The sequence below is a fragment of the Ursus maritimus genome, unplaced genomic scaffold (genome assembly GCF_017311325.1).
Source record: "Ursus maritimus isolate PB19 unplaced genomic scaffold, ASM1731132v1 scaffold_2, whole genome shotgun sequence".
Classification (NCBI taxonomy): Eukaryota; Metazoa; Chordata; class Mammalia; order Carnivora; family Ursidae; genus Ursus; species Ursus maritimus.
The window spans coordinates 98,696,894-98,715,431 of NW_024424452.1; the positions used below are offsets into that span (position 1 = coordinate 98,696,894).

General features: G+C 34.9%; 1 protein-coding gene across 8 annotated transcripts in view; it reads left to right on the top strand.

The window, feature by feature from the left end:
* PTPRC (protein tyrosine phosphatase receptor type C) overlaps positions 1-18,538 on the top strand; it is a 138,263-nt gene that overhangs the window by 101,065 nt on the left and 18,660 nt on the right. For all 8 annotated transcript variants that reach the window (XM_040636416.1, XM_040636417.1, XM_040636415.1 and 5 more), the window contains 8 exons: positions 669-827; positions 2,216-2,427; positions 7,575-7,635; positions 12,740-12,848; positions 13,531-13,565; positions 16,071-16,180; positions 16,723-16,813; positions 16,904-16,980. In XM_040636416.1, the coding sequence (XP_040492350.1) occupies positions 669-827; positions 2,216-2,427; positions 7,575-7,635; positions 12,740-12,848; positions 13,531-13,565; positions 16,071-16,180; positions 16,723-16,813; positions 16,904-16,980 (854 nt within the window). The remainder of the gene's footprint in view (positions 1-668; positions 828-2,215; positions 2,428-7,574; positions 7,636-12,739; positions 12,849-13,530; positions 13,566-16,070; positions 16,181-16,722; positions 16,814-16,903; positions 16,981-18,538) is intronic.

Below are 18,538 nucleotides of genomic sequence, written 5' to 3' on the forward strand. Positions count from 1 at the left end.
CAGAATCTGATGTCGTAGTCAGCCTTGTCCCTACATTCTGAATGCTCCTTCTTTCGTTTGTAACGCTTTCTTTTATCCCTTACACGGACTCGGTCACACTCCTCTGCCCATGCAGCTAGGGTTCTTCTGCCATTGTGCAGTTTTCCCTCACTGGGCAGCCCTCCTGAATTACTTAGTGCTTAAATTAAGATAGTAGAGTGGACCTAGTTATTGGTTATCAAAAGAATTCTGTGCCTAAACTCCCTAACAGTAGCTAATATCAATGTTCAAAGTGTGAAGTTTACATATTAGAAAAAGGCTCACTAAAAAATAGTCTTTCTAAAACAATACAACTCAAGACTTTCATAAGATTCACTGTGGGCTGTGTGTTCTCGGAAAGGAAAGAGACCACCTTCACAAATGAACTTGAACTTATTAAATATTTTATGTTCCATATCAATGATATGAAATGATATTTTTGAATATTTGAGTTTATTTATTATAAATGAATTTGTTCAATACATTTGCTGATAATTGTATATACAGTACTTCTGAGCACCAAGGATTTATGTATTTCTCAATCTCTCAGTTTGGAGTTAGCTCAAAATGATTTAACGTAGAGACCAAATTAAAGATGTGGCAATCCTGACTTTTAATGACTTAGTGCATGTTTACATTTTTTCCCCGAGATGATAAATGCGAAGATCTGGAGCGTGAGAAAACCCAATATAAAATGACCAATTTGACACCTTTTACAAGTTACTATGTATCATTAAAGGCCTACACCCTTGGAAAAGTGCAACGTAACGGAAATGTTGAGAGACGTGACTGTAAAACAAATCCAACAAGTAAGTTCTATGCTTTGATGCTTCTTTCTGTGAATGGCAAGGAGCAAAGTATGAACTTTTGAGTATACAATCCATCCACCTTTATGCTTCATTTGGAAAACACATTGATGTGGCACATTTGTTAACATCTAGGGTTTATAATAATTTAAAATACAGTGATTTAAAAACCGTTACCCTGGGTTCTCTGTATACCTCATATATCATCATAGAATTGTAAGAATGAACCATGAGGGGATATTAACTGGTACAATTTTTAAGATTTCAGACAATTTAGGTACCTAATCAACTTAGATAAAAATGTATTATCTATTGGTTTCTTTATTATCTAGAAATATTAACTGCAATCAGCCACCTAATAATGTCTCACTTTGAAAGCAAAGCATTCACTTGCTAACCTCTGCTTACCTGACAAAACATCCTATAAGACATAACATTTTATTGGCATTTTCTTCTCTTCGTTACACTGAACTACCTACTATTTTATTTTATAGCACATTTTCCATTTGAGGTTTCCTTTCAAAGGCATTTGCCTCTTGCCACCCGTGTGATGTCCGCAGTTTCCAAGATCTAAAGCTAGATCTGTCTCTGAGGTGAATGTTAATTCCATTAAGTCAGGAAGGAAGAAACGCCCCTGTGTAAAGCAGTATCTGTAGCTCCAGAGACCCTAACTCATGACGAAAAATTGTCTCATTCAGGGCTGGATGCAGAATGCTCTTAGTGAAATTTAAGGTCATTTAGGTTCTGGTTTCAAACGTCCAATCCTTGAACTTTATGGTTGTGTTACTTTCCTAAATTTCTGTGAAGTCACAAAAAAAGAAGATAATTTGTTGCTGCTCCTGAAGAAAGCAGCCAGGTAGGTGGTCACTAGGCTAATGGAAGCGTCTCAAGAATGGAGAAGCTGGGGCTATCTGGCTGGCTCAGTCAGTACAGTGTGCAACTCTTGATTTTGGGGTTGTGAGTTTGAGTCCCGTGTTGGGTGTAGAGATTACTTAAAAATAAAATCTGAAAAAAAAACGGAGGTTCTGGACTGTGTGTAGGTCTTCAGGGTCCCCATATCATCCTCTCTTTTCTCCCTGCACCTTTCTTCCCCTCCCCTTCACCTCCCTCTCTTTCCTTCTATTCTCTAATTCTATATACTCCCCTTAGGGGATGACATGAACCCCCATGACTTCAAGTACAACATATATGCTAATATTCATTGAATGACTAGTGGTTTATTTTTAGATGTTTTGTTACAGCGTTTTGATGGAGGTACTATTATAACTTCCTCATCCATAACCCCCAAATTAACACTTAAAATAATTTATATTGTGCACATACATTGCCAAGTGATTTAAATATGCATTTACAAAGAGATTAAAGTAACAAATCTTTCTTCATTTTGATAGATCCAAGCAAAGTCACGGGCTTACATGCTTCACTGAAGTCAGATAATAGTATACTTGTGACTTGTCAACAACCTGCCAACCTTAATGGCCCCGATAATGGCGAATACATTCTAGAAGTCAAACCTGGAGGAAGTCATATTGAAATTGAAAAAAAAGAATCTTGTAAATTTCTTGTAAAACACCTTCAGTATTCAACAAACTATGACTTTGTGGTAAGATTATAGTTTCTATAATCGTATAGTACTGATATGCATTCTAATGATTGTTATGTCATACTTAAATCATATTAAGCCCAGTGTTCATGTGAGCTTGAGAGACTCTGTGTCTAATGAAATCACATTTAAAGTCTTCAATGTTCGACTCCAAACTTTGCATCCCTAGTTCTTAAACAGTGGTTTCAAGCAAATATTTTGTTGGAATATTTTTGACCTTCACTATGATTTACTTACAGCAGAATTATTGCTTCTGTGTCAAAAAGCACAATGTTTTATGTAGTCGATTATTACTTTGTCAAACTTTTTATTTCCCTTGACTTTTTATCTTTATTAACATGACTTCCTTAATTACAAAATATTTTATAGGTACACTGAGGTTAGAAAATAGTAGAAATGAATATTAGGAAATGCCAGTGAACATGGAGAATTAAAAAAACTCATCTATAAGCTTACTGCGTACTGATCATATTTTGTGAATATTTTCTAAAATGAAAAATCTCAGTCTTTGTCCTGGTTGTAGGGGAAAACGTCAGTTCAGTCTTCTCTTGTGTGTTCTTTTCTGGGAGTCTCCTATACTATTCACATGAAACACTGCACTTCTGACACTTCTGGTCACCAAATGTGTGGCGCTTTTTCCCCATATCAAGCAAGTCTTCGTGGTACCACCTGGGTGTCCTACAATTGAAGTCAAATCTGACACCGTCTATCTAGAGATAGTGGCAGAGTCCACAAGCGAAGGGCTTAGTCCCACAAGACTGTTCCCATTGCACTTTAGATGCCAGGTCCAAGTAGTTGGTCCCTAGGTTATCTTCAATTTCTGTCCAACGTGGCCACAAATCAGGTGTTCCCAGGACCCTCTCCTCAGGTTTGATTGTGTGGCTCACAGAATGCAGGGAAACATTATTCACGTTTACCAGTTTATTCAAGGATGTGATAAAGGATACAGATGAACAGTCAGATGAGGGTGATGTCTGAGAAGGCCCCAAGTACAGCAGCTTCTGTCCCCATGAAGTTGGGGTGCGTCACCCTCCTAATGTGGATATGTTCACCTTTGTCTGATAGCTCCCTAAACCTTGTTCTTTGGAGATTTTAAGGAGGCTTCATCATGTAGACGTGATCAATCATAAACTTCATTTTCAGCCCTTCTACCTTCTCAAGAGAACGGGGGCAGAGCTGAAAAGGTCAAGCTTTTACTAATGGCCTTATCTTTCTGATGACTAGCCTTCATCCAGGAGCCACCCAGCAGCCCATCCAGTCACCTCGTTAGAATGTAAGACACTCCTATCACCAGGGAAATTATAAGGGTTTCAGGAGTTCTGTGCCAGGAACCAAGGGCAGAGACCAATATATATTTTCCTTATATCTTACAACTTCCCTAACATGCAATGCATATTTATATATATTCAGCATATATATTTATCGACATTCTGAACACACAGTTTTTCATATATCACTACGTCATGAACATTTTTCCATGTTAAACACTCTGCTACTATGCAATTTTTAATGGTTGCATAAGATTCTATCATATAGCTTTATCACATTCTATTAACTGTGCTTGTTTTCATCTCTTACAAACAAAATCAATAAAGACACTTACTGGTAAATAGCAAAATCTTTGAATGTGTCTTTAATCATTTCTGTTTAAGTAAATTCCTGGAAATAAATGTATTGGGTCAAAAGGAATTTACATGTATTTTAAGAGTTTTTGTGATACATATAGGTATGTGTGTATATATATATGTATATATATGTAAAAATGTATATGTGTATTTACATATTTATTTATTTATTTATTTATTGGGTAAGTTACCAAATTACCCTTCCCATAACAGTATATGAAGTGACTGCTCGTGATATTCTCACCAATACTGGGCATACCCTTCTTTTTCTTTGATGTTTAGTAGGTGAAATACAGTATCGACTTCTCTTTTTGTTTTAATGGGGTTTCTTTATTTACTGTTGAAGATAAATATAGTTCTTGTTGTTGCTGTTTTTGCTCTTGTGGTAACATACTTTTTACTTCCTTTGCCCAGTTTTATTTGGGGAAGTTTCTGGATATTAATGATATTAAACTCCTTGTCATATGAGTCTCAAGATTTGTTTCCACTTCGCAGTTTGCTTTTTTAATTTTATTTATAACATTTTAAGTCATATACAATTTTTCCTTTTATTTTTAGTCAGTTAAATTTATCAGTTTTATTTCTGATTTAATGGAAACTTCAACAGTCAGTAGTCTACTGTTCAATATATGTTGACAATTGGCTTCATATTCTTTATCACTTAAATACGTTTATATATTATAATACATATAAATATATAACCTTTTATATATATACAGCATATTTTATTATGTATATGAATATATAACATTTCTTACCTTTCTTGTCATTTGTTTGTTTTATCAGAGACATAGGTTGGACTTTATCATATGTTTTTATTACACTATATTAGATGATGCCATGGTTGTGATGACATGATGTGATTTGTTTATATGGTGCATTATACCTATACGTTTTGTAATGCTAATCCATGTCACGTTCCAAGAAAAAATCTTGCTCTGTCATTGTGTATTATTCTTTGAAAGTATTATTGAATTCAATGGCTTAATTTTTTAAGTCTTTTTTTTTATGCTCAACATCACTAGCAATCAGGGAAATACAAGTCTTTTTTTAAAAAAGATTTCATTTGGGGCGCCTGGGTGGCACAGCGGTTAAGCGTCTGCCTTCGGCTCAGGGCGTGATCCCAGCGTTATGGGATCGAGCCCCACATCAGGCTCCTCCGCTATGAGCCTGCTTCTTCATCTCCCACTCCCCCTGCTGTGTTCCTTCTCTCGCTGGCTGTCTCTATCTCTGTTGAATAAATAAATAAAATCTTTAAAAAAAAATAAAAAATAAATAAAATAAAAAAATAAAAAAGATTTCATTTATTTATTTGAGAGAGAGAGTGAGTATGAGAGAACATGAGCAGGGGAAAGGGTCAAAGGGAGAGGGAGAAGCAGACTCCCCATTGAGCAAGGAGCCCAAAGTGGGGGTCAATCCCAGGACCCCGGGACCATGACCTGAGCTGAAGGTAGACGCTTAACCAACCAAGCAACCCAAGCACCTCAAATTTTTTGTCTTTATGAATAGACATTCATATGAGATCATTTAACAAGTGGGCAGAAGTTGTGGGCATAGACTTTTGGTATAGCTTTGGGCATGCATCATTCTTATTATATTTTGATATAAAGGTTGTGCTAACCTGATAAAGCACGTTGGACACATTTCCTGTTTTTCTACGCTTTGTAGCTCTAAATAGTACAGGAACGGTTTGTTTTCTGAAGTCTGTTTTAATCCTTTTAACACACAGGAATTCTTTCTTTCTGAACCATTTACATTTTCTTCCATTATTGTTCTTTTCAGATATTTTACACTACATTTTTTCCAAAGAACAGTCCATATGAAAGAAAAATTTTGTTATCACATACCATATACATTATACTTCACCTCCCATTACTTTTCCAGCACGCAGTAAGCTCCATTTCTTTTCAGTTTCTCAGGCACATCTCTATAGGTACTTTACCTGGTGCTCTTCTCTCTTTCCAGAATTTTCTTCTCCCATTTGTCAATATAAGTTATTCTGGAAAATTATAGGTAAACATCATATTAAAATACAACCTTCAAATTCAAATTGGTATATAATTATTTAGTTATCCATTCTTTTCCTTTTTCCCATCCTTCCAAAATTTTCTCTTGTTTTCTTCAGTGTATGTACCATATTTCATGTGTTTCTTTCTGTATCCCCTACAACATTTATCCCATCACAAGGGACCAATCATTTTAGCTTTATTCATCATTGTGATCTCTGGTTAATAGATAAATAAAGTTGTTTTTATCATTGTTAATTTATTACTTTTATTTTTTAGAGACTTATTTTTATGGTCTTCTGGTAATTTGGGATTGAAAGTGTTTTGTCCATTTGTTTATTTTTAATTATCCAAAAAAAGAAAGAAAGAAAAGAAAAATTAAAGCTATGAATTGTCCTTTCATAAAATTTTGACTGTATCCTATGTCTGTGTTATTATTGATTTTTCAATGACTGACATAATATTTAAAGAGTGGATTTTTAAAGTAGAATGTTATTATTGATAATTTCCAAAGAATTTATAATTGCAGTTGGAAAGCATATTTAATTTGTTTTCAAAGTGAGTGTTTTTACATTTCTGGTGCTTGAATTTTTATTGTTATTATTAGCTTCTAAAAGATAATTAGCTTTTATAATTTCTGCTTTGGGGAATTTATAGAGTATTTTTTACAGTTCACTGTATAATGAATGTTTATAAATATTCTGTGAGTACTGGGGAAATTATATATCCTCTGAAGGGTAAAAATTTAGGTAATATTTTCTAAATTTATCATGTTTATCTTTTTTATGATATTATTCAGATTTATTTTTACTTAAAATTGTTTTTGCCAAAGCCTCTTATTGCTTTCTTGCTCCTGTCAGTTTCCCTTGTATATCTTAATTGTTTCGATTTTATTTGCATCTGATATTTTAAGACATAGGTAGTTATGCTAGTTAGGTCAACACTGTAGATTTTACCCTGTATCACTTGGGAGTATCAATCTTTATCATTTTAACCCTTGTGAACTAAATATCACTTTATTATAAATACTGTGATTCTTATATTGTTTCTATTTACTTTTACAAATTGTATGTGCATCTTATGTATAATTCTTATATATGGTAGAGTTTCCCTTTTAAATAAAATCTTAAGATATTAGATTTTAAATAAAATCTAAAGATATTAGCCTATCAACAGGGAATTTTAACTTTAAGCTTTGAATATTTTGATGTGTTGGATTTTATTCCTCCAGTTTCACTTATTCTTGCTAATTATACTATTGTTATTAGTACTACTATTATTGCTAAATAGGCTAAGATTACTTTGTCTTTTTCACTGTTAAATATTTTCTTTTAAAAAATTTTGATAAAATATAGACCTAATCTTGAAGTTTCAACTTTAAATTATCATTAAGCTGTGTATTTTAAATTAATTATCATCAAATGAGAAATAATGTTACATTATGATAGATAAATTTACATTACTATTACAAACTATTACATTACAAGCTATTTTCTCTTTTATTACTGAAATTCAGGTCTATTATCACAATGGGTACTATGCTGGAGTTCCAGAAAGTGTTTCTCAATCAACATCTTGTAAGTCATTACATGGCTATTTATTATACTACTTTTATATTAATATATATATTAATACTTACAAAGCTTTATTATTTTACATTCATATTTACATTTAATTATTAAATGTTTATATGTTTTCCATAAACATAATATTTTAAGTTGTCTGAAAAAACATGTATAGGTGAACCTCATATTAAAATATTATATTTTATTCTATTTTTAATTTTTTATTTAAGTGTAGTTGACACACAATATTACGTTAGTTTCAGGTATACAACAGAGTGACTTAACTTCTCTTTAACTTATGTTCCCCCCAAGTGTAGCTACCATCTAGCACCATACAATGCTTTTATAATATCACTGTCCATATTCCCTATGCTGTACCTTTTATTCATTCATTCCATGACTAGAAGCCTGTACCTTCCACTCCCCTTCACGCATTTTGCCAATCCTCCCACCCCTTCCCTCTGGCAACCATCAGTTTTTTCTCTGTAAAATACAATATTTTAAATTCAATTAGGAAATTCAATTATTAAAGGATCATTGATCTCGTAAAATAATTCATAGGAAGATTTTTCTGTATAGACTTAAATTATGATTAGGTTTATGACACTTTTTCGTGTTTGTTAACACGACATGTTTGCTTTGTGTACTGCTTTAGAGATTGTTACTTATTTTGTCTTATTCTGTCCTTCCAAGGTAAGTTTGGTAGAAGCAGGTGTTAGATACAAAGCTGTTCTGATTTACCTCACTAAAGCTAAGATAAGCATTGCTTAATAACAATGTGGTTATTGAATTTTTTGTGATTAATATTTTAAATATCTTAATCAAAATAAAGTTGCAGATAGAAAAAATCATTTCATTTTAAATGTCGTCATAATAATGAAAATAACAGGTACCTGTCACCACTCCCCACTCACTGTCCTGCTCCCAGGGACGACCACTTTTCCCCATTTCTATTTTCAGTTCTCCTTATAGTTCCCACCATATATGTCAAGAATATTGGCTGCTACTCTTTCTAGAGTTATTAGCATTGCCCATTGATCTGATCCTATGGAGAGAGAGGACTTAGTTCATTGTTTTAAGTTTCTCTGCTTGTTGGCTTATAAATTAAATTAAATTACCTGAATCTCTGTGTCGTGTTATCAATCATAGGCAGTTTCTGATGCTATCATTGCAGCATCTCAGTCTCAATCTCTCACACACATATGCATCTGCGCAGTGACTAATGCCTTATTTTCCGAAGTCTTTGAAAAGAGGAAAGGTGTAAAATCTCATGTTCCAAGCTGCTTTCCTAAGGCGCATGTACAGTTTTAGTTCTTGATGCTCAGAGGTTTAAACTAAAAGCTCTCAATATGAAATGCCCACCAAATTCAGCCAGAAAGCTCTGATTTTATTTCCATATAAGTACTTTTCTTTTATAATTCTTTACAATAAAAACAGCTTGATTGAATTATTTTCCCCCCAAGCTTATAGCTGTAGCACCTACTCTCGGGGGGTCACAGACTCAACGGGACATTTCACACTCACGTCTTAGTAGGCCAGAGTGAGGCCGCTTCACTCAGAGAGACGCAGAACAGGAAGCACAAGGTGCCAGCGAGGGAGGCGGGCAGCCGCAATGGCGGTAGCAGTGCGCATGGCAGACGGAGAACCATTCTGGGGCCCTCCCAGAGGCGAGGGAGATGAAGAGAATCAGAGGGCGTGCGTGCGGGTGGGCGCTGCCCTGGCTTAGAAGCCCCAGGTTGAGAAAGGAACCAGTATCTCTTAGAATAGTTCCAGAGGCATAGCTTCCAGACGTGCCAACAGGGATGGGGCCAGATCTGAGATGCGCCCTGGGTTACTCCGCTCAGGGAAGCCTAAAGCTAGGGTTTCCGCCAGGACCATGTAGTTCGTACAGAAACCTCCCGGTCCAGATGCAGTTTAGCAATCAGGGGATCATTTTCACCATTAGCAATGTTGCCTAGGAACACAGCTAATATCTCGCTTTTCTCAGATTTCCATGTCGGTGGAGGTAGAGAGATATCCCAAGGTCCTTTTTCCATAACACAGAGAAAGTTTTATTGACTTTTTGCTCCCAATGGCATTTTCATTAGAGATAAATAATACGACATTTTTTAAAAAATTTAAATTCAGTTAGCCGATATATAGTTACAATGACTTTTAATAGTGACATCTTCTCCAGGGGAGGTCTCGGGTTGGGACTTGCCAAGAATACACCTACTAGAAAAGGATTGCTGAGCTTCCCTGGCGTAAGATTTCCTCAACTGTATTTTGACATCATTCCACATGACTCCTGGGGCCCCTTTCTTCCTGTACTGATTTGAACACCCTAGCTGTACAGCTCAGCTACTGTCGTAAAATTTTTCTTCATTAGTCTCCTCTTTTAGAATTGCTACATCTGAATCTCATTTTTTTAAAAAATTTACGGGTGTTTATTCTCTAAACATGCAATTCCTGATTCGACCCTGGAACTTGATCAATATTCTGACCTGGCATAGAATTCTAAGTTAAAAAATCTAGAATTGAAGAAGTATTTCTGTTTTGTTCTCCTGCATCCAGCAAACTTTCTAATGCCATCCCATTTCTCCTTCTTTTTCTATATTTCCATATTTTTGTTCTCTGAAACTTTTATGGTTTCCTCTTTATTCTTGGTCTTGCATTGCTCTTTTTCATTTCATTTCATTTCATTTCATTTCATTTCATTCAATTTCATTTCATTTGATTTCATTTCATTTGATTTCATTTCATTTCATTTCATTTCATTTCATTTCATTATTTCATTTCATTTCATTTTCTTTGCTCCATTTTTTCCCCCTGTAGTCCTTTTGGAGCTCCCATTAGTCACATATTGGAAATTGTAAATCAGTTTATTATTTTGGAATCCCTCTATCTTGTTGAGGGTTTCCTTGAGAGTTTGGTTCTTATCAGCAGTCTGATCAAAGCCATAGTGAGACAATAGGAAAAGTTGGTTAGAAGTTCTGTGATCCTGGGGCGCCTGGGTGGCTCAGTTGTTAAGCGTCTGCCTTCGGCTCAGGGCGTGATTCCGGAGTTCTGGGATCGAGCCCCACGTCAGGCTCTTCCGCTGGGAGCCTGCTTCTTCCTCTCCCACTCCCCCTGCTTGTGTTCCCTCTCTCGCTGGCTGTCCCTATCTCTGTCAAATATTTTATTTATTTATTTATTTAAATAAAATCTTAAAAAAAAAAAAAAGAAGTTCTGTGATCCTTAGAGGGCCTGTTGACTGAGGAGATACGTTGTATTATTTTTTTCTACGTTTATTTAAATAAAATTTTACTCTATTATTTACTTTGATAACATCTATTTTTTACTTATTTTTTTAAAATTTGTGCAAGTTTTTATTTAAATTCAAGTTAGTTAACATATAGCATAGTACTGTTTTCAGGAGTAGAGCTTACTAATTCATCACTTACATATAATACCCAGTGCTCATCACAACAAGTGCCCTCCTTAATTCCCATCCCCCATTTAGCCCATCCCACCACTCACCTCCCTCTTAGCAACCCTCAGTTTGTCCACTATAGTTAAGAGTCTCTTATGGTTTGCCTCTCTCTCTGTTTTTACCTTATTTTATTTTTCCTTCCCTTCCCCTACGTTCATCTGTTTATTTCTTAAATTGCACATATGAGTGAAATCATATGGTATTTGTCTTTCTCTGACTTATTTCACTTAGCACTCTAGCTCCAACCACGTCATTGCAGATGGCGCACTTTTATTCTTTTTGATGGCTGAGTAATATTCCATTGCATATATATACCACATCTTCTTTATCCATTTATCAATCAGTGACACATGGAATCTTTCCATAGTTTAGGTATTGTTGATAATGCTGCTATAAACATCAGGGTGCATGTATCCCTTCAAATCTGTATTTTTGTTTCCTTCGGGTAAATACCTAGTAGTGCAATTGCTGGGTGGTAGGGTAGTTCTATTTTAGCTTTTTGAGGAAATTCCATACTGTTCTCCAGAGTGGCTACACCAGTTTGCATTCCCACCAACAGTGCATGAGGGTTCCTCTTTCTCCGCACCCTCACCAACATCTGTTGTTTCCCGTGTTGTTAATTTTATAGTCATTCTGACAGGTGTGACGTGATATCTCATCGTGGTTTTAACTTATATTTCCATGATGATGAATGATGTTGAGCATCTTTTCATGTGTCTACTAGCCATCTGGTTGCCTTCTTTGGAAAAATGTCTATATATGCCTTCTGTCCATTTCTTAGATGGATTATTTGTTTTTGGGGTGTTGAATTTGAGAAGTTCTTTATAGATTTTGGATACTGACCCTTTATCAGGTTTGTCATTGGCAAATATCTTCTCCGTTTCCATAGACTGCCTTTTAGTTTTGTTGATTGTTTCCTTTGCTGTGTAGAAGATTTTTATCTTGATGAAGTCCCAATAGTTCATTTTTGCTTTTGTTTCTCTTGGCTCTGGTGATGTGTCTAGTAAGAAGTTGCTATGGCTGAGGTCAAAGAGGTTACTGCCTGTGTTCTCCTCTAACATTCTCTTTTCTCTGCCTTTTCTCCAAGGAAGGGCATGATTTCATGTTAAACTTTGGTGAAAATTTACATCAGGATAAGTAATCCTAATGGTAGAATGAAATAATTTTTGTCTCTTGGTTAATTGATTTTATACCTTAGTGAGCAGGTGAGAAATTTTATCTGTGTGGGGCAGAAGCCTTTCTGAACTTTTTGGAAGGTTATCCACTTCTGCACAAAAGTTAAGCTATATGTGTTTTTATCTGAGATTTGTGAAAACTAAATTACCTCTCTTGTCCCTTCAAAATGGAGTGACTGAAATAAAGAGAATTAAGCCTAAATGATAGTGTTTCATAAAGGAACAGGATTTTGTGAAAGGGAAAGNNGAGTTTCTCTTCTATATTCTAATTGTTCCCTTAAAATATTAGGTGTTTTTATTTGTTTTGAATAATATAGGCAAAATACACAAAAATCAAGAACATACTGTATTTGGTCTCCTTTAAAAATTTTTTGAAAGCCTCAAAAGAAATGAGTGTATTAAAATGAAATTACTTTAAAGGTGATATTCAAGAACACAGCAAAATATTTGATATAATAAGCTTTCTTCATGTGTTATTTTTCATTTCTAGATAATTCTAAAGCATTGATTATATTTCTGGTGTTTCTGATCATTGTGACATTCTTAGCCCTGCTCGTTGTTCTCTATAAAATCTATGACCTGCGCAACAAGAGGTCCAGGTAAGAGTTGATTTCAAAGTGAAAAATAATGGTAATAATGATGGAAGTACCCATCTAAGGGGTAAGTTTAGAACCAGTTAAGTAAAGAAGGAGAAGTAGCATGAAGTCCAATTCATCAGTGAACTTTTGATCAAAAACTTAGCGTGGTCTTCTCAGTTTAAATACTAATATTTTCTACACTTACCAATAAATAATGTTATGATTTTTAAAACTAATAACCAGTGAAACGAATAGATATTTATTTTTCTAGTACAAATTAGGTCAGAGGGATCTAGAAATGATAAAGACAGAAAGGAAAGAGAACTATCTAAGGAATTATATATATTCCTTTTCCCAGGAACAACTACACTTTACAAAAAACAAGAATTTTAAAATAAAATTATTTAGTCACTTAAGAGAGTTTAGCAGACAACTCTTGGTTGGTTTCTTCCTCCCTTACTTTTTCTTTACTCCTCTCTCTTTCCTCCATCTCCTTTCCTTCATTCTTTCCTCCCTCCCCTGCCATGCTCTTTTCTCTTTCCCCCTTCCTATCCCCTCTTCTCTCTTCCTCCTCTCTTTTCCTCTTTATCCTCGCTGCCACCATTCCCTCGTTCCTTTAATCATTCATTAAATATAAATAGAATCCCAACTGAACTCTATGTTTCTTAAAAGATACAAAAACTTACATTTCTTATTTTCACAGCAATATGGAAGAAGAGGTTATACTTGTTGAAAGGGGTAAGTATACATATTTTTTACTGGTGAATATCCCCTTCATATTTGAATCCATTCATTTTAAATAAGAATTCAGTATTTCAAAAAATATAATCTGGACCTCCTCTGTTGATACAGTGATGAAACTTAAATTCATTTATTCTCTCTCTATATATATAGATATAGATAGATATATAGGGAATATATATATAAATTATACACAAATTGTATTTACTAGATCAGTAAGTACTATGAATTTCCTAGTATATGCCAAATATTGTACCAGCACTGAAAACGTGGCAGTGACAGGCCACTCTGCTTTTAAGGGATTTAAAATTTAATAGAAGAAGACAGAAATATCAACAAATATGACAGCAATTTGGTAAATGGCATAGTGATTGAATGTGTATGGTTCTATGGAAAGGTACAAGACTATGAGTAGGAAGGGCAGGTATCTGGGTCTTCTAAGATTGTGTGGAGACATTAGATCAACAAATGAGAGAGTGGTGGATGGAAGAACAGATGGAAGGTGTCATACAAGAAGAGGCAGTAAGTGTGGTCAGGTCTCTGCAAGGGTGGGATGGTGGCTTTTCCCCTAAAGGCTCATTTATGGGCGTGACGAAAAAATGCAATTTGACTTAGGAGAGGAAAAGGAATTCCATTTTTTCTCTTCTTTTTCAACTTACACATTATTTCTTTAATTTTTGAAATGTGATTTTTGATCTGGTAAAAGGGGATGGAAATAAAGATTGAAACTATATTTACAATAAAGAAAATGATTTTTTTACTCATATTCAAGCAGAAAAAATTTAAGAACTCCTCTGCCTTATTTTAACTTGTCTCTGAAGGCTTTCCCTCTGTAAGAGCAGGTACCAAATCAGTAAGCAAAGGTGTTAGGGTTGGTTCTTTGGAGCTCCTTGACTTTATTTTCCGTTGCAAAATCTATCACTTCCTGATGTTGTATTATATATTTTATTTGTTTGTTAACTCTCTTTCCCTCACTAGAATGTAAGCTAGGGATATGAAGATCGGGAGATTTTTCTCTCTCATTTCACTGCTCTATCCCTAGTTCCTATCTGAGTGTTTGGAATTCAAAACATGTCAATGAATATATGCATGAATTAGGTAAAATGTTTTGAAAATTAGTTTTGATAGACTGAGGGAAGAATGAAGAGCCAAGAGTAACGAGCCCCTGAGCAGAGAAGGGGAATCAATTTCAAGGTGTCAAGGCAGACTGGAAAGTGTCAAAGAAGCATTTTATCCCAAAGTTGATACTAATTGTCCATTCGCATGACTAAGAACTTACCCAAACTCCATAAAACCTCAAAGGTGGCCCTAAGTTCAGAATGAATGAATATCAGAGATTCCCAACAACCCAAAGAAGCAACTGCACGTGGCTAATTTGATAAGAGTATTTGGATAGAAAATTTTCACAGACAATAAGAAAAATGTGCAACCCTAATAGACATCTTCTTTCTTCACCTGATAAACAGAGAACATTAAAATGAATAGAAGAAACATTTTTTACATGTGTGATAGTTTACATTCTCTTATTCTTTTGAAACCATTGTTTTTCAGGAGACATATACAGCTATAGCTCTTTATGGTTAATATGTATTTTTACTCCTTATGAAGTTATTAAAAAAAGATAGTATATAATGTGTTTCATACCCTGGAGGCATAACAGATAAGCACAACTTGTTCATAGCTTAGTGTAAAGGGAATATTGAATAAGGCGGAGTCCTGAGTATCAGGGTATTAATCATATTCTCTTATTTGTATGTTTACCAAATTTCATAATAACTTAAAAAAAGGAAAAAGGAAAAAAATAATAGCTATAATACATATACATAAGTATAGCAATTGTTACATTACATTAAGTATTCAAACTTTAGATTTAGACAATGGAACACTAATAATGGTGTTATAATTTTTTAACAAGTAGAGTTACATGCTTATGTTTGTATTTCAGAAGACTAATTTTGGGGCAGTTTAAGAGCTAAGTCAGCATGAGGAAAAACTAGAGACAAAGAGAGGAGTTCGGAGGATGTAGTTACATGGATGAGGAGGACTGCCTGCACCTGACCGCTGGCAGAAGGGATCGAAAGCACCCAGTGACTTACTTGGATATGGAGCTGGAGGGGGAAATCTTGGATCACGTGAAAGTTTCAGTCTTAAATTACTTTGTGAATGGTGATCCTGTTTACTGAGGTTTGAAATACTAGAGTCAAGGAAACATGATTTTTACTTTGATCATTTTGCCTTTGACGTACATGTGAGATAACTGTATGGAAAATCTGGGAGATAGTCTGAAAGGTTAATATAAAGCTCAGAAGAGGGCTGGAGCACAACATGTAGAAGTCATGGGTTTAGAGGTGACTCTTTGTAGGTGAGTGAGATTTTCCAGATAGAATATGTGTAAGGTGGAAAGGAACTAAGGGTTAACCCAGGCTACAAATTGGATGAAATTTATATGGACACCTGAAAGATAGACATAACCCAGGTCATGAATTCTTAATATATTTAAAGATGATGAAAAACAACTGATGACTGTGGAGCCAATCCATGCAGATGTTTTGTTGGAAACTTATAAGAGGAAGATTGCTGATGAAGGAAGACTTTTTCTGGCTGAGTTTCAGGTGTGTGCTCCTCTTGATATAGAATGAGAAATTTACTCAATTATCAAGATCATTCCATATAACTATTTGCCTTTGTAGTTTACCCCACATCACACTGCAACATAGAGCAGACATTATTACCACATTTATAGAACAGAGGAGAGACTTATAGTCATGGAACTAGTAAATATTTCAAAATAATTCTTCATTGTATCATTATCAGTTACGAAGTTGTGTCACAAAACATATTTGTCCAGTTTTGAACTTGTAGTCTAGACAAATATCCAAGTGTGTGTTTTTAAATTAATTTTAAAGTGGTAATTAATGCTGAATTTGCTCTCACTCATGGGTTTTATTCTCAAAGTTGCCCATCATTCATTTTTTAGGTGGTTTTTTTTTGCATAATTTCTAATAATGTTAATTTCAATTACCAGACATGGCTTGCTTATCAGCCCAAAGGACATATGTTATAGGATGTCTCCTTTGCTCAAAATGACAAGTGGCAAGGGGAAAACTATTGTTCTTGAATCTGCTGTGACCCAAAGGATCTTCATGTCTTTCAGAGCATTCCACGGGTGTTCAGCAAGTTTTCTATCAAGGATGCTCGAAAACCCTTTAACCAGAATAAAAACCGCTATGTTGACATCCTTCCTTGTAAGTACTCATTGAGAATTGGATTTCCATATGTTTAGGCTACTTGATTATTCATTATTTCACTTACTTATGTTTCTTTTCTTTGAACAGATGATTATAACCGTGTTGAACTCTCTGATATAAATGGGGATGCAGGGTCAAATTATATAAATGCCAGCTATATTGATGTGAGTAAAAGTGCATATCGGCCAGATTATTTTATATCTTCGTTGTTTTGCCACTGATCATTTTCATTTTTCTTGTATCTATGCATTTCATTCAGTTCCGTCTTTGTCATGACAAAATTTTAGAAATATTATTAGAAACTGTTTGAAATAAACCCGTAATGTCACTGAGATAAACAACAAAATCATTAATATCAGCAAGAATAGTTGTTTATTATTTGTTATTGGTACTAGGTATATTATAGAATTTTCCTCTACCAAAAAAATGATACTAATAATTAAAATACTCTGGTACATACTATGTGCTGGATATTAGGCTAAATGATCTATGTATGTATTTCTCATAAGAACCCCACATTTGCCCTGACCATGTATACCATGCTCGCTGTAGAGGTGAGAGGTGAGGGCAGATTTTATAAGGATTTAGGTAGTCTCTGAGAAAAACCTCATAATTTCTATTCAAATACATATTGTAATTATGGTATTGAGTTATACTTATTTTTCTCCACCAGAGCTGGGAGCTTCTGAAAAGTATGTCTTCAGCTTTTGGATAGTTACTTGGCATATTGTAGTCTCTCAATAAATAAGTGTCAAATAAGTTAATGTATGAATAACACTATGTCATGAGATAGAAGTTTCAAGAAGTTACTGATATTAATCCTGAATTTTTGTGGCCCATGTAACTATATTTCATCAAATCGGCAAAGTTTATCTCTCTGAAGGGCTTCTCTGATTGCTGAGGTGAATTTAAGGACTATGGGATAATTTGGAAGAAATTAGCACAATATCTTATCTGCCTTTGTACTCTTCTTTGCTTCGGTCATAGGAGTGGGAAAAGCAGACATGGTAGGTGATGAAATGAAAGTTATTGTATCTCTTATCTACAATGGCAGAGAAGGAGTCTAGGGAATTTGCGGTCTATCCTAGCGCTAGTTAAAAGGTAGAAGTGTGGGGATCACCTCAGAATGATTTATTGAAAGAATTTGAGTAAGAATCCCAAAAGCAACTGCGTGGTTTGTACAAAGGTTTAAATTGTAACAGATGGTGTTGTAAGGATTGGCAGGACATAAAATATAAGAATGTTTGGATTACTTTTGTACATTGCTGCACCATCCCAGATGAGGATGAAATCTAGTTTTTTTTTTTTTTTAAAGATTTTATTTATTTATTCGACAGAGATAGAGACAGCCAGCGAGAGAGGGAACACAGGCAGGGGGAGTGGGAGAGGAAGAAGCAGGCTCCCAGCAGAGGAGCCCGATGTGGGGCTCGATCCCAGAACGCCGGGATCACGCCCTGAGCCAAAGGCAGACGCTTAACCGCTGTGCCACCCAGGCGCCCCTGAAATCTAGTTTCTAAAATTGCTTTTGGTGTATAGCAAAGACACATGAAAGCCATGACTATTGTTTGTAAATGCTAACAAGTTTGGCACAGTTTAATGGGTGACTGTGAGTTAATAAAATCCCCCTTATAATTTGAAAATGTTCAGAGAAATCCACAACCAAGAAATAGTGGATCTAAATCAACTTTCTTTAACTCACAATTTTGCATGTAAATGAATAAT